The sequence below is a fragment of the Hemiscyllium ocellatum genome, chromosome 12 (assembly GCF_020745735.1).
Source record: "Hemiscyllium ocellatum isolate sHemOce1 chromosome 12, sHemOce1.pat.X.cur, whole genome shotgun sequence".
In the NCBI taxonomy this organism is placed as follows: Eukaryota; Metazoa; Chordata; class Chondrichthyes; order Orectolobiformes; family Hemiscylliidae; genus Hemiscyllium; species Hemiscyllium ocellatum.
In genome coordinates, this window is record NC_083412.1 from 30,400,409 (window position 1) to 30,427,427 (window position 27,019).

General features: G+C 40.2%; 1 protein-coding gene across 3 annotated transcripts in view; it reads right to left on the reverse strand.

Annotated features, from left to right (window-relative positions):
• The window catches only part of ofd1 (OFD1 centriole and centriolar satellite protein), a 103,032-nt gene that overhangs the window by 6,860 nt on the left and 69,153 nt on the right, over positions 1-27,019 (reverse strand). For 2 of the 3 annotated variants that reach the window (XM_060833477.1, XM_060833476.1), the window contains exons 17-19: positions 14,713-14,833; positions 10,513-10,613; positions 6,734-6,850 (exon numbers count right to left, since the gene is read on the reverse strand). In XM_060833477.1, coding sequence (XP_060689460.1) covers positions 6,734-6,850; positions 10,513-10,613; positions 14,713-14,833 — 339 coding nt within the window. Of the gene's footprint in view, positions 1-5,804; positions 5,836-6,733; positions 6,851-10,512; positions 10,614-14,712; positions 14,834-27,019 lie in introns of those variants that run through there. The other variant, XM_060833478.1, reaches the window with a different exon arrangement.

Consider the following 27,019-nt stretch of genomic DNA (forward strand, 5'->3'; position numbering starts at 1 on the left):
CTAGTAAATCTCCTCTGCACCCTTTCCAAAGCTTCCACATCTTTCTTATAATGCGGTGACAAGAACTGTACACAATACTCCCAAGTGTGGCTGTACCAGAGCTTTGTACAGCTGCAGTATAACCTCCTGGTTCCGGAACTCAATCCCTCTATTAATAAAGGCCAAAACACTGTATGCCTTCTTAGCAACCTTGTCAATCTGGGTGACAACTTTCAGGGATCTGTGTACATGGATACTGAGATCTCTCTGCTCATCTGCACTCCCAAGAATCTTACCATTAGCCCAGTACTTTGCATTCCGATTATTCCGTCCAAAGTGTATCACCTCACACTTATCCACATTAAGCTCCATTTGCCACCTCTCAGCCCAGCTCTGCATCCTATCTATGTCTCTCTGCAACCTACTACATTCTTCCTCACTATCCACAACTCCATCGACCTTAGTGTTGCCCGCAAATTTACTAACCCACCCGTCTAAACCCTCATCCAGGTCATTTATAAAAATGACGACCAGCAGTAGACCCAACACCAACCCTTGCGGTACACCGCTAGTAACTGGACACCAAGATGAACATGCTCCATCAACTACGACCCTCTTTTCTTTCAGCAAGCCAATTACTGATTCAAACTGCTATGTCTCCCACAATCCCATTCCTCTGCATTTTGTATAATAGCCTAATGTGGGGAACCTTATCGAACGCCTTGCTGAAATCCATATACACCACATCAACTCGTTTACTCGCATCTACCTGTTTGGTCACTTTGTCAAAAAACTCAATAAGATTCGTTAGGCACGACCTACCCTTCACAAAGTCTTGCTGACTGTCCCTGATCAGATTATTCTTTTCTAGATGGTTATAAATCCTATCTCTTATAACCTTTTCCAACACTTTACCAACAACTGAAGTGAGACTCACTGGTCTGTAATTACCAGAGTTGTCTCTACTACCCTTTTTGAACAAGGGAACCACATTTGCTATCCTCCAGTCCTCAGGCACTATTCCTGTAGACAATGATGATTGGAAGATCAATACCAAAGGCTCGGCAGTCTCTTCCCTTGCTTCCCAGAGGATCCTAGGATAGATCCAATCCGGCCGAGGGGACTTGTCTTTTTTCACACTCTGCAGTATTTCTAATACCTCTTCCTTGTGAACCTCAATCTCTTCTAGTCTAGATGCAAGTATATCTGTATCTTCCTCGCCAACATTTTCATTTTCTATAGTGAACACTGTCAAAAAATATTTATTTAGTGCTTCCCCTATCTCCTCTGACTCCACACACAGCTTCCCGCTATTATCCTTGATTGGCCCTAATTTAACTCTTGTCATTCTTTTATTCCTGACATACCTATGGAAAGCCTTAGGGTTAACCCTGATCCTATCTGCCAACAACTTCTCATGTCTCCTCCTGGCTCTCTGAGCTCTTTTTAGGTCTTTGAAATATTAAAATGACCACAGCTGCCAGGGTGCTGGTGTGGAGGGGAAACCTGTGGCTGCAGCTGTTGTCTCAGTCATCCTCCAAGGTCTGGCCTGAACTGACCTTTTTAATAAGCTTAACAAGGTACCCATCAAATTTGGGAAGATGGTTACACTGCCCCTGATCTTGCCTTCCTTAAAATGACATCAGCTCTGGGCAGGAAATTAGCATTTACAATAAATTTGCTTCATTCTAGCTCCTCTTAGAAATTTTAATCAACCTGTTCAGACATGCTATGACACACGGCTGGAACAGGTGTGACATGATCCCAGATCTTCTGGCCCAGATGTACATTCACAATCACTGCGCCCCAAATGTACAAAATAAGTATATGTCGATTCTAACTGGCTTGCTCTTTTACCAGATTTGATCATTCGCAGTTCCTTCCTATATGGGATTTTGATGAGTCATAAAGTCATACAGCACAGAAACAGACCCTTTGGTCCAACCAGTCCATGCCAAACATTATCCCAAACTAAATTAGTCCCATCTACCTACTCCTGGCCCATATCTCTCCAAACCTTTCCTATTCAAGTACTTATCCAAATGTCTTTTACATGCTGCAATTGTACCCGCACCCATTACTTCCTCAGGAAGTTCATTCCACACACGAACCACGAGTCATTTCATGTGTTAATGCAGACTAAATTTTACTAGGTTAATCCAGAACTCCGAGGCCAGTACTCTAGCTCAGTTTGATAATCATTGACCAAAAAAAGAAATCTTTCATGTTCCTTTCTTCCCTGTCGACCTGATTAGGATTGAGCTGCCACACGTTCCTACCTGACTCTGAATTAAGTTTTAATTTCTTGATATTACAGGTCAGCTATGCTGACCATCATGCTGCATCATCCTGTTGAAGGCAGGATAGATGACCATCCCTTCCCACATAAACCCATACTCTCCAAGGTACTGTTATCTCCCACAGTTAGATTGTCACACCTTACAAACATTCAGGAAGTACTTTCCCCACTATTCAGAGTTGTTACAAATATTAAAGATTTAAAAAGTTTGTAGAATTCTCCTATTTACCTGTCTTTTAGTCTCAGTTTGTCAAAGTACAGACCAGATTTCTGTTCTTAATAAGAATTACTATTTATTACAAATAAATATTCTAAACTAAAGATAAACAATTATGAATCACTGTCGTAACAATGAGAGACTGGAAAGGTGGTTCAGTGGTCCCTCTCCACTGGGTTTGTTGACATTATCCTTCTGCTGATTCAAACACTGCCTACATATGTTCCTTCTTCAGATACTACTTTGCAAGAGTCACAAAGTGACTAGTTTACACTTATCAAAGTTTCAATGTATCAATTAAGGTACAGCTTCTTGTGATCAATGAGCGTGAAATAAACTGGTTATCTCAGGTTTGAGAGACGTTTTATTGGCGAGCAGAAACAAAGTTCCTTCCCTTCTGCAGATCTGATGACTTCTACCCCAGACATTCACACCCAAGCTGTTCGATTATTTGGGAGTCAATCATTTAGCTACTGGCACACAGGAAGCATTTGTCATTGATAACTGATCACCAAGCAGCCAAATTTCCAGCCTCTAGCTCCAGCTTATCCGTAACTAGCCCCTTCACTGCTGAACCAACAGCTGTGCAAACAACACATACAATGAATATCAAGAAATTTGTTTTTAAACAAGTGCAGTAATCTTTGTCAATCCTTGGTTTTTAAACCAATTCTTTTCCCATTTCAGTCCACAATTTAAAAATACACAAGAATAAAGAGTCATAGTATTACAGTATATTTATTTGCCTCCCTTCACATTCATTTCTCACTCTGCATTCCAGCATACTCCCACCATGCCCTATTACTGACTACCTGAGCCTTCACATCACAGCGATGGCCCTAATCAACCAGTCCCTTAACTTTCAAACAAACAGTGGTGACCTTTGGCCAAAACCTTCTGGACAGTCATAGAAATGTACAGCATAGAAACAGACCTTTCAGTCCAACTTGTCCATGCCAATCAGATATTCTAATCCAATGTAGTCCCACCTGCCAGCACCCAGTCCATATCCCTCCAAACCCTTCCTATTCTATACCCATCCAGAAGCCCGTTAAATGTTGCAATTGTACTAGCCTCATTCCACACACGTACCACCCTCTGCGTGAAAAACTTGCCCCTTAGGTCGCTTTTATATCTTTCCCCTCTCACTCTGAACCTATGCCCTCCCTACGATCTGGACTCCTCCACCACAGGGAAGAGACTTTGTCTATTTATCCTATCCATAATGCTCCAGGGAAAACAGCCCCAGCCTACTCAACCAATCCCTTTAGTTCAAATCCTCCAACCCTGGCAGCATCCTTGTAAATCTTTTCTGAATCCTTTCAAATTTCACAACATCCTTCCAATTGGAGGGAGACCAGAATTGCACACAATATTCCAAAAGTGGCCGAACCAATGCCCTGTACAGCTGCAACATGACCTCCCAACTCCTGTACTCAATACTCTGACCAATAATGAAAAGCATACCAAATGCCTTCTTCACTATCTTACCTACCTGCGATTCTACTTGCATGGAGCTATGAACCTGCACTCCAAGGCCTCTTTGTTCAGAAGCACTCTCTAGGATCTTACCATTAAGTGTATAAGTCCTGCTAAGATTTGCTTTCCCAAAATGCAGCACCTCACATTTATCTAAATTAAACGCTGTCTGCCACTTCTCAGCCCATTGGCCCATCTGATCAAGATCCCATTGTAATCTGAGGTAACCTCCTTTGCTGTCCACTACACCTCCAATTTTGGTATCAGACAAGCCCAACTAATGATCTCTGTGCAACTCCCCAACCGACTTACCACTACCCCCTAGACTGGTCACACTGGAGCTGCAGGACTCATTCTGGCACATTCTCTGGATGTCAATGGAATGGAAACCCAACCCTGACCATCCCAAACAGCCAACTGGCTGTGTCAAGGCCTCTGGATTGAAATCAGATGCTGTCTCCAAATGAGTGTGGCAGCAAATCATACCCGAAGACAGTCCCCTTGACTTAACCAGGAGATCTCCCCTTGAACTTCGAGACATGACTATTTGCCTGAAGCACAGTTGTTGTGTCAACTGCTATCTTATGCTGGACTGATCTGTATTGCTGAACATACATGTTTTGGCACTAAATGGCAACGCAAGACAAAATTGTTGGAAGCCTGTGTGTTCTGAATGAGGCCACAAAGCACAAAAAGACAAGGCAAAGCAGAGCTGCTGACAGAATCCAAGTAAGCAGTGTGAGTGAAACCACGAAAGTGAGCCAAGAGCCTGGAGATGCATTGTGTTCCGGTGCACAAGATGGGTGCCTTTCCTTATAAGTAAAGTGACCTGAGAAAACCATAATAATGTAAAGTGTTGGTGCACTTCAAAGAACAGTATTAGAGTGCCAGAGAATCAGAGATGCACCACTGACGAGGCCGACGTGTGCCCAATGCTAACTAATGTGAACGATGGGTGTAGACAGTCTCTGGCTATAGAGAGTACCTGGAGATGTTCAAGACTGTCCAAGATGAAAGCTCGAAAGAGCAAGACGTGAGCTGGAGCTGCTCGATGCCGTGCTTTGACTTTCATGTCCAGAATTCCAAAGACGTGCAGGTTTGGTGAATTGGCCATGAGAAATTGCCCATTGTGTTCAGGGATGTGTAGATTAGATGCATTAGTCAGGGGTAAATGTAGAGTAATAAGGTAGGGAAATGGGTCTGGGAGGGTTACTCTTCAGACGGTCTCTGTAGATTTGTTGGGCCAAATGGCCTGTTTCCACACTGTAGGGATTCTATGAAATGTCACCATCAAGTTTATCTATTCCACATGAGAGAAAAAGTAACTGAATATAAATGAGGTAAGATTAGGAGATGTACTGTCATGCAAATAGGCCTCTCTCCACTCACTACCTTCTTGTCTCGCTGCTCAAATGGTGGGTGTAAAATTGGACATGTTTTCCTTTCTCTGTCAAGAAGCTAATTTTACCAATCTCTCAATATTCTCCTAACAGACTTCCCAATGCCCAGGTAATTCAGGGAATGGGTTTAGCCTTAATTTACCCTTAATTTGTATTTTGAATTTTGCAAGCATATGGTGGTTGGGTATTGACTTCCAGTCTCATTACCTCATAGCACTCATGTTTGAGAATAGCTAATGAGCAGAAAATAGAAAACAATGGTTACCTCATCTGCCATGCATTATGGCATGTCTATGTTGAGGGCTGACTTGCAATGGTTGCTCAGCCTTGCAAATAGTTCCCTGTTAACCCATTGGTTATGGAAACTGCTGTGTTCAATTATCATTTGGCATAATGACTAGTGTGGACAGTGTAACTCAAGTTCCATTCATCTGTCTAAAATGCTTTCTTTCATCTTCAACCTAGAGCATTAAATCCAAACCAACAGTTATCAATAACTTCATTTATCCAGTCAAGGAATTCTACAGTTTGCCTGAATTCTTTGAAAGTTGAAAGAATTATTATTGGAAGAGTTCCTTTTCATGTGCACTCTTTTATTCCAAATTATAGACCTGCATTCCTCCATTTTCAATCCAGTCCAGAAACTTATTGGACGTTATTTTTTGGAATATTTAAAGGCTCACCAGTGACCAAATAAAATTTGTTTTCCAAAATTTAAACAAAAACTAAAATATTAAACATAGAAAAAAATCTGCAGTAGTATTAAGGTATTTCTGTAAACATTGTAAAGCAAAATAATCAAGCATATTTCAGTCTAAGAATTAAGTCACACATGGAGTTTTGATTGGAACCATTCAAATTAGGTCTTGAAACCAGACAGATAAATCTGGCCAATATGCTGTGGCATTGGTGTTGATTTAACCATTATTGCTTGTACTCAGTTTTGCTATCATATAAGGTGCTTAAGTAAACTAGGACATAAAAGCAGGTTAGTTTAAAAATTACAATCAGAAGGATTTTAGGATAAAACCTATCCAAGACCTGCTCACCCAATTTTCAGATCTCCTGCTGCAGATTGAGAACCGAATTGATTCCAATAATTCCAGATGATTTCTCCTACTTTGTGAGCAGCCAAATAACTGTATTTGCACATGAAGGTCAACAGACAAAAATCAACACTATTCATGACCCTTTAATACAAATTTATATTGCAGGAATGATACCATCAATAAATATTGACCAAGACAAACATTAAAATTCAACTCTTAGGTAATAAAATAATTTTCTAGCAATTTCCCAAAGGTGAATACAACAATCTACACTCTCTTGTAGCATATCACAGAATGGTAACAAACCCACCTGCATCTGCAGGAGTTAACATTGCTTCTTGGTCTAGCGAAGAATTAGATCCTCTATTAAGATCTTCCTCCCGATGTTGGGACAAATTTTTGTTATGGGCTAGATTGCCTTCTTGCTCTGTAAGAAATAAACAATAAGCCTTTTGATTCCAACAATGAAATAAAAAAAAACAAGGCAATAGAACAGTACTTATGAAAATCAACAAATTATTGATTTTGTGTGTCTCTGGTCAGATTTTTCACTTATTCATTAAAAACTCTATGTGCTTTTGCTTTCTCAAAAAAGAACTGCAGTTTAATTCTCAATAAATCCCTGACCAGAAAATAACTCAAAATTTTAACTGCCTGGGAAACTAGAAAATGAATTATACTCTTTGAAGTCAGAGTTAACAGTTACATAAATAGAAATCTCTCTGAATATTGATCTTCACAGTAGTATTGTTTTAATATACTCAAATGTCTGCCATTTTAATAATGGCACACTTTATTATTCCTGCACAATTATATATCTACACTGCAGTTATTCCTATAGCTTACGTTCAGAACTGAGATTTTCAATGGGTTGCAAGATTGATTCTTAGCCTCACAGACATTCTGTCTCTCTTGAGCTTCATGTCAGGAAAAGAATACTTTTAAAAATAGAAAAAAATGTTAAATTTTGTCTTTACCTATGCATTACATATGACTCAACGGTATCAGTTTACTATTCTTTTCGCAGGAAAGACTCCAAAAATAAACCTAAATGTGCAATCATTGTAATATAATAAATGAAAAGTTGCCGATAAATCAAGAAACTTCAATTATAAATTTTGAAGTTTAATGCATATCTACTCCTAGTACCAACTAAAAATCTAAGTCACAAGTGAAGAAGAATTCATCATTCTCAGATGGTTTCCTGATAATGGTTAGTTTTCAAGTCTCAAACTAGATTTGCTCATGTTGACTGAAGCCTCCAAATACAGGTCAGAACATCAGATTTTGTACTTGTACCCCACTACTCCTCTCATGCATATTCAGGATCAGTATATTTTCAAAGATTCAGAACCTACTTAAAGAAAATGAAGTAGATGAAGTAGTGATGCAAGAATTAGAGAATTCCTTGATAAAGGAAACATAATGAAAATAGTTTGGTATAAGAAATTAAAGACAAAGATGCTTGACTGGAAAGTAAAACTAATTTCAAATAAATAAGACAAATTAATCCAGATAATGTAGAATGGAAAACTGTCTAAAAGAGTGCAGAATTTACACCAGAAAAAGACTAGTATACTGACTTGATATAGTCTCAGAAGATGGCAAGGTTATGCAGCACATGCTAAAAATCATTGCATAGCTGTATCTTTAGTTTTTTTAAGGGCCTACTAGTAAATGGAATGTCATACCAGAAATATTATTAGAAGCAGAAAAGTTTTTTAAAAGCAAGTTGCTAGACATTTGCAAACTAGAAATTTAAAGCTGAGGCATGTATTTCAAAAGACAAGGACTGATTCGGGATAGTCATATGCGTGGGAAATCATGTCTCACAAACTTGATTGAGTTTTTTGAAGAAGTAATAAAGAAGATTGATGAGGGCAGATCAGTAGATGTGATCTATCTGGACTTCGGTAAGGCATTTGACAAGGTTCCCCATGGGAGACTGATTAGCAAGGTTAGATCTCATGGAATACAGGGAGAACTAGCCATTTGGATACAGAACTGGCTCAAAGGTAGAAGACAGAGGGTGGTGGTGGAGGGTTGTTTTTCAAACTGGAGGCCTGTGATCAGTGGAGTGCCAAAGGATCGGTGCTGGGTCCTCTACTTTTTGTCATTTACATAAATGATTTGGATGCGAGCATAAGAGGTACAGTTAGTAAGTTTGCAGATGACACCAAAATTGGAGGTGTAGTGGACAGCGAAGGAGGTTACCTCAGATTACAACAGGATCTTGACCAGATGAGCCAATGGGCTGAGAAGTGGTAGATGGAGTTTAATTCAGATAAATGCGAGGTGCTGCATTTTAGGAAAGCAAATCTTAGCAGGACTTATACACTTAATGGTAAGGTCCTCAGGAGTGTTGCTGAACAAAGAGACCTTGGAGTGCAAGTTCATAGCTCCTTGAAAGTGGAATCGCAGGTAGATAGGATAGTGAAGGCGGCATTTGGTCTGCTTTCCTTTATTAGTCAGAGTATTGAGTACAGGAGTTGAGAGGCCATGCTGCGGCTGTACAGGACATTGGTTAGGCCACTGTTGGAATATTGCATGCAATTCTGGTCTCCTTCCTATCAGAAAGATGTTGTGAAACTTGAAAGGGTTCAGAAAAGATTTACAAGGATGTTGCCAGGGTTGGAGGATCTGAGCTGCAGGGAGAGGCTGAACAGGCTGGGGCTGTTTTCCCTGGAGCGTTGGAGGCTGAGGGGTGACCTTATAGAGGTTTACAAAATTATGAGGAGCATGGATAGGATAAATAGCCAAAGTCCAGAACTAGAGGGCATAGGTTTAAGATGAGAGGGGAAGGATATAAAAGAGACATAAGGGGCAACTTTTTCACACAAAGGGTGGTACGCGAATGGAATGAGCTGCCAGAGGATGTGGTGGAGGCTGGTACAACTGCAACATTTTAGAGGCATTTGGATGTGTATATGAAGAGGAGAAAGTGAGGTCTGCAGATGCTGGAGATCAGAGCTGAAAATGTGTTGCTGGAAAAGCGCAGCAGGTCAGGCAGCATCCAAGGAACAGGAAATTCGACGTTTCGGGCATAAGCCCTTCATCAGGAATTCCTGATGAAGGGCTTATGCCCGAAACGTCGAATTTCCTGTTCCTTGGATGCTGCCTGACCTGCTGCGCTTTTCCAGCGACACATTTTCAGCTGTGTATATGAATTGGAAGGGTTTGGAGGGATATGGGCCGGGTGCTGGCAGGTGGGACTAGATTGGGTTGGGATATCTGGTCGGCATGGACAGGTTGGACCGAAGGGTCTGTTTCCATGCTGTACATCTCTAGGACTCTATGAATGGGAATTTATAAACTGACTTTTCAGGGGCTGGAATATGTTCAATAACCTCCCTATTTGCTTTAAGCCTTCATAATTTTTCTTCCTATTCATATTTTGACTTTTGCATCCTTGGCTTTCTTACTACTGAATGTAACAGAATTAATCTCCTTTAATAAAACTATTTCATACTTATTGTGTTCTACGACCTACAGATAGGAAAAGCTCAGCCTTTATTTGCCTCATGATTTCCCCAGTACTTTCTAGATATTTCTAAATGAACCTGCTCAGAGGAGTCATTACAAACCTCTGCAGCATGTGAGACTTGAACCTGAATCTCCTGACTCAGCAATAGGGATACGATCATTGCACCACAAGATCCCCACTATTACCTTCTAACACTCATGCTGTGATGCCTTGCCCATTTAGCTAATTGTCTGTCTTTTTCACAATCTGACTGAAGATCTTTGTACATTGGAAAACAGTTTCCTCCAGGTTTCAACATTTTAAAAATCTAGTTGCAAGCAATTGTATATTAGTTTTTAGTTTAAAAGTATCAAATTGCTTGAATTTCAGTTGGCCCTTTTCTCCTCACTGTTGTAATTAGTCCTATTACATATTTGCCTTCTTATTTCAACTCGGTTGAAATGTCTCAATCTGAAATTACAACTTTTTTTTCCCACTTTAAAATGCCTACTTATCCATTCTGCATTTTTAGTGTTTAAAGTATAGATTCATGTTTTGGAGTTTTTGTTGTGTCTTTACAAATAATGAGAACAGTCAACATTTTTGTAGCTCTAGATTGAGCTTACCAATTTTAAAACGGTCATCTGATTGCTCAATCGATTCTTCAAACCTTTGATTTGTTGAAGATTCACAAATGACAAGACGGTCTCTTGGAATATTTTCGGATCTGGATACACATAGAAAGAAAAAGCCAAGTGATACAAGATGTTTACAGCTTTCAAAACAGATATATATTTGACAAAAAGTAATATATCAAGAATTTAACTTCCTCTTTTTTTATTTTCCAATGCAATATTATGGTCAAAGCTGTACATTATGTAAAATATTAGTTGAATTCAGAAAATGATTGGAAAGATTTTAATTTCATTATCAGTTATGGATTTGAAACAGAACACTTGAATAAAGTAAAAATTCAGGTCACTAAAACTATAAATATCTATGGGAGCAAGGTATTGAGAAACACTGGACAAAATTTATTAAATAATAATGTACAGATACTAATATAGATGCATCAAATTAGGCTAATATCAAAAATTATTTGGAACCGAAGAATAAAATCAAATCAAATAAACACCGGCATATAAAAAAATCCCTACAGTGTGGAATCAGGCCCCTCTGCCCAACAAGTCTACACCGACCCTCTGAAGAATAAACCATCCAGACCATTCCGCTACCCTATATTTACCACAGATTAATGCACTTAACATACGCATCTCTGAACATTATGGGAAATTTAGAGTGGCCAATTCACCTAACCTGCACATCTTTGGACAGTGGGAGGAAACTGGAGCACCCAGAGGAAACCCACGCAGACACAGGGAAAACATGTAAACTCCACACAGGCAGTTGCCAGAGGCTGGAATTGAATCTGGGTCTCTGGAACTGTGAGGCAGCAGTGCTAACCACTCAGCCACAGTGCCACCCTGATAGTGTTGAACAGGTGTATTGATGAGATTAAGGGTTTGCAGTGCATTCTATCGTAACAATATTCTGGAGTCATGGCTGATTGAAGTGGTACAGTGTCATAACTTCTACCAGCAATCTGCAGAGTAGTCAATCACGCCCGGTTCTGACTTGCCCAGGAACTGAGGGCAATGCACCAGCTAAATGATGACTGACAGTTAACTGCCTAACTTTGTTTAAATTTAAACCAAGCAAATTGACACTGCCTGATCAAGTCATTGCCCTCAAGAATGAATAACAAAATGGTTATTGCCTATTTTATTTAATTGAACAGATAGTGAATGTACACACATATCAATGCATGCATCTTCAAGTGTGTGCAAGTGTGCCACATTGTGAGCCCAAATGACAACTGATTTATGATTGCCAATGTAATTATGAAATTCAAACCTTACATAGTGTCCAAAATTAGGTATGATTCTGCAATTGGAAAACTTTTACTCAGTATTCTTGAGTGTACTAACCTAACTCCTATTCAGGGGGCTCTTGGGGGGAAGGAAAAAGGTTAATTTCTGTGCGAATCTGGTTTACATGCTCAGATATTTCATCCATACTACAAGAATTACAGCTAATAAACAAGAAAACTGCTTCCAATAATATAGGCTTACTTAGAAGATAGAGGTCTGTAGCAATGCTAGAATTTATTGTCCCAGAGAAGGAGCTAGACACCCACCTTTTTGAATAACCCTAGTCTATGTGATGAAGGTAGAAAATTAATCCTGGATTTTCACCCAGCAACAATGGAAGACCATCAATATATTTAGAAATTAAGAAGGTGTTGGATTTGATGAGAGATAGTGACATTATTTTTAAAAATTCATTTATGGGATGAGGGCATAGCTGGCTAGGTCAGCATTGATTGACAACCTCTAATTGTCAATATTGCTGTGGTCTAGAGTCACTTGTAGGCCAGACCAAGTTTCTTTCCCTAAAAGATATTATTGAGCCAGGTGTTTTTTTTCTGACAGTCGACAATGGATTCGTAATCATCATCTTACTCTTAATTCCAGATTTTCATTGAATTCAAATTCCACCATATGCCATGGTAGCTTTCGATCCAGAGTCCCCAGAACATCACCCGCGTCTCTGGATTAACAGTCCAGCAATAATACCACTATTCTCTTGATAAATGGTGTGTTATACAAACAAGCTGCTTTATCACGAATGATGTCGAGCTTTGTGTTTGTGTTCATCCAAGAAATGGAGTGTTTTCTGACTTGTGCATTTGAGATGGCAGAAAGGCTTTGGGGAATTAGCATGTGAGTAATTCTAAAGAACATCCAGCTTCCGATCTGCCCTGTGAACTACAGCATCCATATGTGTGGTCCCATTATGTTACTGGGTGATGACTTCCAGAATGTTGATTTGGGATGATGATGCTAATAGTATTGAATGTCAATGGGAGGTGATGAGTGTCTCTCTTGAAGGAGATAGTCATTGCCTGTGTAACCTGTGTGACACAGGTTACTTTTTGTTCATTATTTCAAGCCTGAATAATTGTCTACATCTTGCTCCAAGCTAGACATTGAAGCTGTCTGTACCTGTGATTTGGAAATCAAAATCAACACTGTGCAATCATCAGCAAGCATCCCGAATTCTGACCTCGTGATGGAATGAAGGCAAAGAATGTAGTAGCTAAAGAAAGTTAGAATGACAACATTGTTCTGTGTATCATCATTTATTTTATGCTGTCCTCCACCTTCATCAAAAATAACCATATGATCTGCAGACTTGGCACATTATCATCAAGTTCCTTCACTGTGGCTGGTTCAAATTCCTGAAGGTTCTTCTTATCATCATTGAGTATGCACCTATGTTAGGTGGCTTGCGGCAATTTAAAAAAGCAACTTCCATGTTCTAAACAGCATCAAGAACAGTCAATAAATGCTGGCTTTGCCAGCAATGCTGTCATCCCCATGAACAAATAAATAGATACAACTGTTTGGTAGTACAGAATGTAAATGTTGCTAAAAAGATACAAAGTTGAAGCTTTTCATCTTACACACATTATGACTAAAATACAAGAAACAAAATTTAGAAAAGGAGCAACAATGTATACAACATGAGAAGGTGCTGATTGTTTGGACCATGATTGGCATGGAGATGCAGCAGGAACTGTTAAACTGCCAATCTTTGTGAACTGATTGAACTCAGAGCAAGCAGGGAGACTATTACTGGTCAGGGTATTGTAGCTGGAGTTGAAAGTCTTTTTCATCCAATCCTTAATGAGAAAGGTATAATGTATTCACAAATTCCTTTCACCTAGAGGGAACAGAGTCCTCTGTGTGAATATATGTGGCTTCTAGTATGCTTTGTTGAATCACACTGAGCCCCACTGATAGTCTCAATTTGATTTCCAATATAATTCTCAGACTGAGAATTAAGTAAATGTTATCTAATATCAGAATCACATTGAATATTGGACATGATGCTTGTGATTTGCAAGCATGCGTGTTGTTAAGTAATGTCTGTCAGTTATTGAGATTAATGGCCTACACACCTAGCATCTCATTGGCACTAAAACCCACACCATGCTACTCAATTGTGTGGTAGGCAAAACGTTTTTAGCTTGATTGCAGCATTTGCTTCGTAAAAATCTCCATTTGAGAGTTTACTGCAAAGTAGCAGCATAAGATGGCTACCTTCATATGTTGATCAAATTGAGACACTTTCTCCTTCCAGGGTAATTTGAGGTAGAATGGACACTGTTCACGGCCAAAAGTGGCAGCCATTTGCCTTGACATGAGTTTGAGAGATATATAGCAACTGGTAGACAAGAACCCATACATGGGACACGTGCGGTTCTCTATTCTTTGAGGGCAAAATAAATTTGTACATACATAAATTTCTCATTGCCACCTTTCATTAGGTTTTTGTCAATCATGTTATCGTTCCCATAGAAACACCCTGACCAATTAGTGCCCCCATCTGATCTGAATTTAACTCAGCTAAGATCGGCCACTAACAGTTCCTAATGCATCTTCATGCCATCCATGATCCAAGCAATAAGCATCCTCTCCTCATGCTGTAAAAACTGCTCCTTGCTTTCCAAAACTGGTTGCTTCTGTCGCAGTCTTGATGAGCACAAGATGAAAAGTTGTGACTTTTTTTTACTCCACTCATCAATGTTGAAATAAAAATATTAGACTCCAAAATGCCATATTTAGTATATACTGTTAATGTATTTATTATCCTAAATGCTTTGTAGTGTTTAAATAAGTAGAATTGCAATTTATTTGTCAAACACTACATAATTCACAAAAAGACGTCAGGGATGCCCACAGAGTGAACTGTATCTTTACCTTTCATTGGTGCCAGGTAGAGAAGAGTTTGGACTGTTGACAACATGGAGTTCATTATTTACAATTGATGTTTGATGATCTGGTACACTGGGAATAATGACTGGGAAGGAACTATCGATACCTTTCAGGGAAAAAGAAATTATAATTATACTGTGTACTACAGTTCATGTACATTAGAAAAATGCTCCAAGATTTTATGTCTTTAAAATTTTATTCTTATAACAATCAAACCAGATGCTAATTAAAAATATTCCCTCCTCTTCTCCTTTCAATTCTCAAAAATGGAACATATCCAGTGAAGATACATGAACCAATTTACAGGAAAAAAGTCAAACTACTGTTGTTGTTATTCTGAAGAAGTTTTTTTTAGTAGCGACTCTAGTATTACTACTTAAGAGAGACAACACTTAAGTATGCAGTAGTGTGACAATAAAAGCAATATTGAGTTGTCAATGTTCTAAAAAGGAAACAACCCAGAATACTGGTCTCAATCTCATTCATGAACCGTTGCAAGCTTAAACTACTATAAAATCATCTTACGTTGGCTTGAATTTTAACAGTTGCAGTGGAGCTTTACTCCACTTTGTGCAAATGTGCATTTAAAAGAGGCACAGTTTTAAAAATATATACTTTGATCTCTTGTAGTGAGTGATGTGGGAGATGATATTCAATTAATGAGGGTAGGGTGAACCTTAGAACAACAAATCTTTCAGAGTATAAAAATACAGCCAGTGAGATGCAGGGATACTGTAGGTAAGAAATGCAGATGTTTGGTAAACAGTACTCTGGCAACCTCATTCTTCTGATCTCAACCAGTGAGTCAGACTGATACAAAAGGGAGGAGGAAAATTAAAGTCCTCTTCAGTGCTGGGAGTGGACATGGTTAAAATTTGTTCAACTTTTAAGAGGAGTGTCTGAAGGTCACTAAGCTTGTTAACAGAAAGGAGGGTGGAGGAGAGAGTTAGGAATTGAAACTCTTTATCTATCCCAATGAAGCCAGGGGCTCAAGAGGCTGCAGCATATATTTGTTGAGGAGGGAAGATGAAAGGATTGAGAGCAAACCTACAGCTAAGTAGTTTAGGGTTGAAGGTGGAAAGATTGTTTATATGGATACGTAGACATGCAATGGATTGGTGCAAAAGGTCAGATTGGAGGGGTTGAGCAGGAGATGTACAATGTTACCTTCCACTAAGACAGTAATCACTGTTGAAATCAGAATGAGGGTGAATGGTCGGTTTGAGAAGCAAGATTTGATGATTATGATTAAGAGTGGGGATGCAGTTCAGGGTAATATATCAAGACTCAAATAAACAGGAGTGATGGTGGGGTTCTTGGTGAGCAGATTGAATGGCCAACAAAAAGTGAAAATGGCCTTTCATTGGAATGCATACCTCAGCTATTATTGAAGTTTCACTTCCTTAAGGCTTCTTCTTGCCTTGTTGATGCCGTGTAATTACAAAGCTGGAAAGAAAAAGGCTTCCTGACCAGAAAACCATCCATTTGCCTGTCAGGTTAGTAGGGTCCTTTAATTGTGCCAATCAATTGTTAATCAGGGGCATGGATGGGTGACAAGGATTGGCCTTACAGTCACTCTCCTCCCTTGCTTCTGATTCCTGACACATTTCACCCTACGACGCCCACCCAAGAGAAAAGAATAAGAACTATTAGCCTGTTCACTGCTGGATTCCCCAAAGTTACGCCTGGACCAGTAAACGTTAACATTGAGATGTTGTTGGCCTCTGATTGGCATAAAGTGCCAGCCAATCCATGTTACTAATGTCAGGGTCTGGGATTTGCTGGGAAACTCTAAAGCTCACCCGTCACAGGATTTGGTGGGCAATTGGACATTTTGTCAACAGTGGGGTTGGCATGTTGGTCACCACCCAAAACAAACCAAAAACACCATTTAAAACAAATATGGAAAAATTCAGGTCATGTTTGCAGGAGTGAAAACGTTACCATTTAAAATGGGATGTGGCCATGGTATTGTGTATACAAATATAGTGGTATATCTTCTTTTCAATAAATAACTTTCCTTTTTTTTTTACATTAAGCAACTTGAAATTCTGTTTCAATATAACATTAAAACTCACTTATTGTGTAAAACACACTTGTTATAATTTAATGAATTTTGCAATTTCTCAGGCAGGCTAAGCAAAAAATGTGCTAAGCAAAAAATTGACCAGCCTATACTACTTTCCAGACCTTGTTCTACCATGCTGTAGGTTACACTTACCATATTTCTCCATGGCCTCCCCACTCCAAGGTGAAGAGCCTATGCATCTTTCAAAGCCAAATTTATCCATTTACAGTGTGAATTTAAGTAAGCATGAGTATGCTTTATTAACTGCTTTATCTAACTGTCCTGCCACCTTCAATAATCCATGCACAAACAGACCCAAGTCTCTCTTCATTGCATCGCCTTGAGAATGGTACCCCCTATTTTACATTGCATTTCAAGTTCTTTTGACCTAACTGCATCATTTAACACTTCTCTGTATTGAACCACATCTGCCACCTAACAGCTCACTCCATTTTTGTTAATGTCCTTTTAGAGTGTCACTCTCTCATTTTACAATTCTTTCAAGTTTTGTGTCATTTGCAAATTTTGCAATTGACCCCTGCACACCAAAATCTAGATCAATAATCTATCATGAAAAGCAAGCACTCCAACACCTAACCATGGGCAACACCAAAATAAATTTTCCTCCACCAAACTAACTTTATGTTAACCATTAGTCTGTTTCCTATCACTCAGCCAATTTTCAATTCACATTGCTATTAGGGAACTGGGATTTCTGAACTGGGGAAGTGGGGGTCTATACTGTACGGATGGTATATACCCAAACTGTGCTGGGACCAGTGTTCTTGCAAACTCATAACTCGGGAAGTAAAGAAGGTTTGAAACTAAATCATGGAGCAAGGTATCACATGTGGAAGGACAAGATATATCAAGAGTATAGACCATGGGAGAAAGGAACATACTGATATAAGTAAGAGTCAGAGAATGCCAGGAAGGAACGGAGAAGAAAAAAAAGCTAAGAATACACCAACCATCAAGACTAGGTATTACAAAATAACAAAATTCTAATTGAATGCATGTAGCATTCATAACAGATTAAACAAGTTGTTAATTCATATTGATGTAAATAAATATGAGCTGATTGTGGCTGTAGGATATCAAGGATTCATTCCCAAATATTTGAGAAATATACAGCATTCAAGAAGAACAGGGAGCTAGGTAAAGGTGGAGTTAATAAAGAAAGACATTGGTGAATAGTTGGACATGACCTTGGTTCAGTAGATCAGGATGTAGAAATCATCTTGGGTGGAATTGAAGAATAGAAGATGAAAGAGGTCACTCATGGGTAACTATCATGAAGAAGAAACTTTCAAGAAGCAATATTGAGTACTTATGAGAAAGGGACAGCAATAATCAAAGGTGGCTTTAATCTGCTGGAAAAATGGAATTGGTGAGAAGCTCATGGAATGCTTTCAAGATATTTTCTTAGAACAGCACGTTCTGGAATTTGATTTAATTTGGTTTATTATTGTCACATGTACCAAGATACAGTGAAAAGTATTGTTTTTAGTGCTAAACAGAATCAACCAGAGGGGTTATATTAGAATTGACATTGTGTAGTGTAACAACATTAAATAAATATCTCAAAGTAAAGGCATCCCCAGGTTGCAGCAATCACAATATGTCTGAACTTTGTGTGAACAGAAAGATCAGGTCCAAGGTCAGAATCTTAAAGGGCAACTTTAAGCTACTTAAGGGCGACTGGGTGAGCATGCAAGTTGAGCTAGGTAAATGGATTGTCAAGCTAAGCTAAAGGATAAATCAGTAGAGATGAAGTTACAGACATTTAAGGGGATATTTCAAAACTATCAGAGTTTGTATATCCCTAAAATAAATTCCTACAAGAATCTAGGGAAAGCATCAAACTTAAGGAAAAATATAATTACTCAAAGGTAAACAGCAGGTCAAATGATTGGCTAAAATATAAAGAACAGTAGATAATAATTAAAGTGTTAATAAGGAGAAAGATATTACTGAGAGAAGAAACTGGCGAGAAACATAAAAAACATACAGCAAGAGTTTCTACAGGAATTTAAAAAGATGTACAGTGAGTATGGGGTGCTGAAAGGAGAGGGTGACCAGCCCCAAGTTGTGGTCCATGTAGGTACCAATGACATAGGTAGAAAGAGGGATAGGGATATAAGGCAGGATTTCGGGGAGCTAGGGTGGAAGCCGAGAGCTTGAACAAACAGAGTTGTTACCTCTGGTTTGTTACCCATGCCATGTGATAGCGAGGCAAGGAATAGGGAGAGATATCAGCTGAACAAGTGGCTGCAAGGATGGTGCAGGAGGGAGGGTTTCGGGTACTTGGATAATTGGGGCTCATTCTGGGGAAGGTGGGACCTGTACAAACAGGACGGTCTTCACTTGAACCAGAGGGGTACTGATATCCTGGGTGGGAAATTTACTAGTGCTATTTGGGTGGGTTTAAACTAGCTCAGCAGGGGGATGGAAACCGGAGGTGTAGTTGCAGTGCACAGCAGGATGAGAGTAGGGAGGACAGGGACAGGATTTCATGGTCACAGGAACGTGCTGGAAGACAGCAAGCTGGTTTGAAGTGTGTCTACTTCAACGCTAGAAGTATCCGAAATAAGGTAGGTGAGCTTGCAGCATGGATAGGTACCGAAGACTTCGATGTTGTGGTCATTTTGGAGACATGGATAGAGCAATGTGAGGAATGAATGTTGCAGGTTCCAGGGTTTAGATCTTTAATTAAGAACAGGCATTGTGGTAAAAGAGGGGGAGGTGTGGCCTTGTTAGTCATGGATAGTATAACAGTGGCTGAAAGAACTTTTGACGAGGACTTGTCTACTGATGTAGTTGGGCCGAGGTTAGAAACAGGAGAGGAGAGGTCACATTGCTTGGAGCTTTTTATAGGCCTCCGCAGAGTTCCAGGGAGGTGGAAGAGAGGATTGGCAAAATTATTCTGGGTAGGAGTAAAGGAACAGGGTGGTCATTATGGGGGACTTTAACTTCCCTAACATTGACTGGAAATGCTATAACTCTAAAACGTTGGATGGATCAGTTTTTGTCCAATGTGTACAGGAAGGTTTGCTGTCACAGTATGTCAAACAGCCAACAAGAGGGGAGGCCAACTGGATCTGATGCTTGGTAATGAATCAAGCCAGGTGTTTGATTTAGTTGTAGGTGAGCACTTTGGAGACAGTGACCATAATTAAGTTATATTTAGTTTAGTGTTGGAAAGGGATAGGTACATGCCACAGGTCAAGAGTTATTGATGGGGCAAGGGTAATTATAATGTGATTAGGCAAGAATTAGGATGCATAGAATGGGGTAGCAAAATACAGGGGGTGCAGACAATGGAAATGTGGAGCTGGTTTAAGGAACACATTGTGTGTCCTTGATAGGTATGTCCCTGTAAGGAAGGGAGGAAGTGATAAGGGAAGGGAACTGTGGTTTACTACAGAAATTGCAAATCTCTTGTTAAGTGGAAGAAGGAGGCTTATGTGTTGATGAGACAGGATGATTCAGATGAGGTGATGGAGAGTTACAGATCAGCAAGGAAGGATTTAAAGAGAGAGTTAAGAGGAGCAAAGAGGGGACACAAGCAGTTCTTTAGCAAATAGAATAAAGGAGAACCCTAAAGCTTTCTATAGGTATGTGAAGAATAGAAGGATGACAAGGGTAGGAATAACGCCAGTCAAAGACAGAAGTGGGAAGTTGAGTGTGGGCCCTGTGGAGATCGGAGGTGCTAAACGAACATTTCTCATTGATTTTCACTAGGAAAAGGAGAATATTGTAGAGGAGAAGAATGAAATATGAGATATTAGACTAGAAAGGATCGAGGTTAGTTATGAAGTGGTGTTATCAATTCTGGAATGAGTGAAAGCAGACAAGTCCCCTGGGCCGGATGGGATTTATCAAAGGATTTTCTGAGAAGCTAGGGAGGAGATAGCAGAGCCTTTGGCTTTGATATTTGAGTCGTCTTTGTCTGGAGGATTGCAAATGTTGTGCCCTTGTTCAAGAAGGGCGAAGAGATGACCCAGGTAATTATAGACCAGTGAGCCTTACTGCTGTTGTAGGAAAAGTTTTGGAAAGGATTATAAGAGATAGCATGTATAATCATCAAGCAAGCAACAATTTGATTGCAGATAGTCAACATGGTTTCGTCAAGGGCAGGTCATGTCTCACAAACCTCATTGAATTTTTTGAGAAGGTGACCAAGCCTGTAGATGAGGGTAGGACAGTTGACGTGGTATACATGGACTTCAGTAAAGCATTTGATAAGATTCCACATGATAGGCTGTTGGAGAAAATGCAGAGGCATGGAATCGAGGGTGATTTAGCAGTTTGAATTAGAAACTAGCTTTCTGAAAGAAGGCAGCGAGCGATGGTTGATGGAAAATATTCAGCCTGGAGTCCGGTTACGAGTGGTGTGCCACAAGGATCTGTTTTGTGACCACTGCTGTTTGCCATTTCATAAATGACTTAAACGCAGGGATAGGTGGATGGATTAGTTAATTTGCAGATGACACTAAAGTCGGTGGAGTAATAGACAGGTTGGAAGAATGTGCAGGTTGCAGGGGAATTTGGATAAAGTGCAGAATTGTGCAGAGAGGTGGCAAATGGGAGTTCATTGCAGCTAAATATGAGGTGATGCACTTTGGGAAGAATAACAGGGAGGCAGAGTACTGGGTCAATGGAAAGATTCTTGGTAGTATTGATGTGCAGAGGGATCTTGGAGTTCATGTACATAGATCCCTGAAAGTTGCCACCCAGGTGGATAGTGCTGTTAAGAAGGCATACGGTGTGTTAGGTTTCGTTGGTAGAGGGATTAAGTTCCGGAGCCGCAATATCATGCTGCAACTTCACAAAATACTAGTGCAGTCGCACTTGGAATATTGTGTACAGTTCTGGTCGCCATAGGAGGGGTGTGGAAACATTGGAAAAGGTGCAGAGGAGATTTATCAGGATTTTGCCAGGTCTGGAGGGAAAGTCTTATGAGGAAAGGCTGAGAGACTTGGGTTTGTTCTCATTGGAAAGAAGTCGGTTAAGAAGGCATTGTATAGACACGTACAAGATGATCTGAGGATTAGACAGGGTAGACAGTGAAAGTCTTTTTCCTGGAATGATGAGGTCAGCTTGTACGTGGAGGCATAACTACAAATTGAAGAGTGATAGATTTAAGACAGATGTCAGAAGCAGGTTCTTTACTCAGAGAGTGGTAAGGGTGTGGAATGCCCTACCTGCCAATGTAGTTAACTCAGCCACACTAGGGAGATTTAAACAATCCTTGGATAAGCACATGGATGATGATGGGATAGTGTAGGTGGACGAGCTGAGAATAGTTTACAAGTCAGCGCAACACTGAGGACCTACGGGCTTGGTCTGTGTTGTATTGTTCTATATTCTATAATATGGGGATGGTGGATGGAATGAACAAATATTCTGCTTCTGTCACTACACAGTGTATACAAAAAGCCTTCAAATAATAACTGCAAATCAAGAAATGAAACTGGGAGGGAAACAGTGAAATTACAATCATTGGGGAAATGGTGCTAAGCAAGGTGAAAGAGCTGTTGAATGGTCGGTCACCAGGTTAAGCCGGATTTCATCCTACAGCATTTACTGACAGGATATGCCAAGTAGAGTCCAACAGGGATTTGTGCTGGAGTCCAAACGTTTTACAATTTAATTAGTAATTTAGGTACTTACCATTCTTCACATCATTTAAGGTTGCACATGATACAAAGATAGGTATGGAACTGTGCTGTGAAAAAGACAGACTTTGCAGATAAATACAAATAGGTTTCCCAAGTCGGCCAAAATCTGGCAGATGGAGTCTAATGTGAGAAAACATGAAGCTGTTCACTTTGCCATGATGAATATAAAATGCACAATATTACTTAAATGAACAACTGTGAAATTCCAAGGGAACTACGATATAAATCACAGTAGGGAGCACAGAGGAGATTCACTATGATGTTACCTGGGGTGCAGCATATCAGGTTTGAGGAGAGGTGCATAAGGTTGGGTTTGTTTTCTTTAGAACAGAGAAGGGTGAAGGGGGCCTTGATAGAGTGTGTAAGATTGTGAGGAGCATGATTGGGGTGAATAGAAAACAGCTGTTGCTTTTAGTCTCAGGGTCAATACCAAGGGGACATAATTTTAAAGTGAAAAGCAGGAGGTTTAGAAAGGACTTTACGAGATATATTTTCACCCAAAAGTGGAGGAGTTCTAGAATGCACTTGGAGGGTCGTACAGGCAGGAGACATTAAGGTACTTCTTAATGGTTGCGAGGAGTTCTTGAAGTGACAGGGGGATGGGAACCAGAACAGTAGGTCAGCAAGTAAAATGAATGAGGAGTTAGAGATTAAAACCAGTAAAAGGAACAACAGACGTGGGGGGGGGGGGAGCTGCTGAACATGGCAGGTCCACTCAAGGGCAAGGCAGAAAATTTATGCATGGAGCCGGACGATATGGGCAAGGTCCTTAACAATCCTTTGTATTGGTACCCACAAAGGTGAAGGACATGGTTGATGGTGTGTTGACATCCTCGGGCATGTCGATAGGAAAAAGGATGTTGGGTGTTTTAAGAGCATTAAGGTAGACAAGTCTCGAGGATCTGATGGGAACTATCCCAGAATATGGAGAGATATGAGAGAGGAAATTGCTGAGGCCTGGTACAAAATCTTTGGATCCTCTTTAGTTACAGGAGAGGTCCCAGAGGACTGAAGGTAGGATTATTTTTAAATATACTGTGGATGTAATCAAGGTGGGAGGGTTTGAGTTATAAGGAGATGCTGTGAAGTTTTTCTCTATAACATAGGAACCTGAGGGATGATCTTAAAGAGGTTTATAAAATCACGAGGGGCATAGATAAGGTGAATAGCCAGGGTCTTTTCACCAGGGGAGAGGAGTCCAGAACTAGATGGGATAGGTTTAAGGTGAGGGGGAAAGATTCAAAAGGAACTTGAGGGGCAACTTTTTCAAACACAGCATGGTGCGTACATGAAATGAGCTGCCAGAGGAAGTGGTAGAGGCAAGTATAAGTACAATATTTAAAAGACATTTGGATAGGAAAGGTTTAAAGGGATATGGGCCAAACACAGTTTAGGAAACCTGGTCAGTATGGATGAGTTGGGCCAAAGGACATGTTTCCAAGCTGTACGACTCTATAATAGCCAATGCGTGGAATCTATGTTAAGTTCAACATCCCAAATCAGCATCCTTGCCCCTACTGTTTGGGATGACAGTTGCTGCTGCTGGTTCTGCTGTTCCAATTTACATCTCTTTTAAACCTATCTCCTTTTCTCTTTTTTGACTTTAATGCTTTGGGCCTTAAAAGCAGAATCAACCTTTCCTGAAATTAGCCCCTCTCTTTCACTTCCTCACAAACAGTTCTGACAAAAAGTCACTGAGCTCAAGTGTTCTCATTGTTTTTCTTTTCACAGATGCTGCCTGGCCAACTAAACATTTTCAGCATGTGGTTTTTGAACAGATTTATATAGATAATAATACTAAATTGAATTGGAATAAATAAATCAGTTCAACAGTTAAATCTTATCATAAATAATGCTTTAAAAGTCTAATTTATGACCTATTTTCAGAACTAGATTTTGTTTATATAACAATAAAGTATTTCAGATCACCACACTTCCATTGTGAAAGAATTAAATTGAGCTATAAAATTTCTAAGCGATCAGAATGTTATTTAAAGTTGGAGTGTGTATTACACGTGCTGAGACAGGACTCCACAATTAAAGTGGCCACCATAATTCATCTGCACAGGTGCACCCACAATGCAGTTGCAAAAGGAAAAGTAAGAGTTTTTAAGCAGGTATTTTGGATGCAAAACTGTAGATATCTCTTATAATGCACCCTGCAAGGGGACAATTACATAGTGGTGTATTTCCTTTTTGTTCTGAAAATTCGGCATGATAATGGACGTCAGCGTGTTTTAAACTTGGTGGGAGCAGTTGCAGAGTCACAGAGTCATAGTGCTGTACAGTATGGAAACGAACCCTTCAGTCCAATTCATCCATGCTGACCAGATATCCTAAATTAATCTAGTCCCACCTGCCCCATATCCCTCCAAACCCTTCCTACTCATATCCCTATCCAGATGCCTTTTAAATGTTGCAATTGTACTAGCCTCCACCACTTCCTCTGACAACTCATGCCATACACATACCACCCACTGCGTGAAAAAGTTGCCCCTTAGGTCTCTTTTAAATTTTTTCCCTCTCACCCTAAACCTATGCCCTCTAGTTTTGGATTTCCCCCACACCAGGGAAAATACCTTGACTATTTACTCTATCTATGCCCCTCATGATTTTAGAAACCTCTACAAGGTCACCCCTCAGCCTCCAACACTCCAGGGAAAACATCCCCAGCCTATTCAACCTCTCCCTACAGCTCAAACCATCCAACCCTAACAACTTCTTTGTAAATCCTTTCTGAACCCTTTCAAGATTCACAACATAATTCCTATAGAGAGACCAGAATTGTACACAATATTCCAAAAGTGGCCTAAGCAATGTTCCTGTACAGCCGCAACATGACCTTCCAACTCCTGTACTCAATGCACTAACCAATAAAGGCAAGTATACCAAACACCTTCTTCACTATCTTATCTACCTGAGACTCCACTTTCAAAGAACTATGAACCTGCACTCCAAGGTCTCTTTGTTCAGCAACACTCCCCAGAACCTGAGCGTTAGGTGTATAAATCCTGTCCTGACTTGCCTTTCTGAAATGCAGCACCTCACATTTATTGAAATTAAACTCCATTTGCCACTCCTCAGCCTATTGGCCCGTCTGATCAAGGTCCCATTGTACTCTGAGGTAACCTTCTTCACTGTCCACAACACCTCCAATTTTGATGTCATCGACAAACTTATTAGCCATTCCTCCTATGTTCACATACAAATCATTTAAAAACATAACGAAAAATAGTGGACTCAGCGCCAATCCTTGTGGCACACCATCCATCATAGGCTTCCTGTCTGAAAGGCAACACTCCACCACCATCCTCTGTCTTCTACCTTAGGGTCATACGGTCACAGACGTACAGCATGGAAATAAACCCTTCAGTCCAACCCGTCCATATATCCCAACCCAATCTAGTCCCACCTGCCAGCACCTGGCCCATATTCCTCCAAACCCTTCCTATTCATATACCCATCCAAATGCCTCTTAAATGTTGCAATTGTACCAGCCTCCACCACATCCTCTGGCAGCTCATTCCATATACATACCACCCTCTGTGTGAAAACGTTGCCCCTTAGGTCTCTTTTATATCTTTCCCCTCTCACCCTAAACCTATACCCTCTAGTTCTGGACTCCCTGATCCCTGGGAAAAGACTTTGCCTATTTATCCTATCCATGCCCCTCAAAATTTTGTAAACCTCTATAAGGTCACCCCTCAGCCTCCAACGCTCCAGGGAAAACAGCCCCAGCCTGTTCAGCCTCTCCCTGCAGCTCAGATCCTCCAACCCTGGCAACATCCTTATAAATCTTTTCTGAACCCTTTCAAGTTTCACAACATCTTTCTGATAGGAAGGAGACGAGAACTGTACGCAATATTCCAACAGTGGCCTAACCAATGTCCTGTACAGCCGCAACATGACCTCCCAACTCCTGTACTCAATACTCTGACCAATAAAGGAAAGCATGCCAAATGCTGCCTTCACTATCCTATCTACCTGCGACTTCACTTTCAAGGAGCTATGAACCTGCACTCCAAGGTCTCTTTGTTCAGCAACACTCCCTAGGACATTACCATTAAGTGTATAAGTCCTGCTAAGATTTGCTTTCCCAAAATGCAGCACCTCGTATTTATCTGAAGTAAACTCCATCTGCCACTTCTCAGCACACTGGCACATCTGGGCAACATCTTGTTGTAATCTGAGGTAACCCTCTTTGCTGTCCAGTACACCTCCAATTTTGGTGTCATCTGCAAACTTACTAACTGTACCTCTTATGCTCGCATCCAAATTATTTATCTAAATGACAAAAAGTAGAGGACCCACAATCCTTGTGGCACTCCATTGGTCACAGGCCTCCAGTCTGAAAAACAACCCTCCACCACCACCACCCTCTGTCTTCTACCTTTGAGCCAGTTCTGTATCCATATGGCTAGTTCTCCCTATATTCTGTGAGATCTAACCTTGTTAATCAGTTTCCCGTGGGGCACCTTGTCGCACGCCTTACTGAAGTCCATATAGATCACATCTACTGCTCTGCCCTCATCAATCCTCT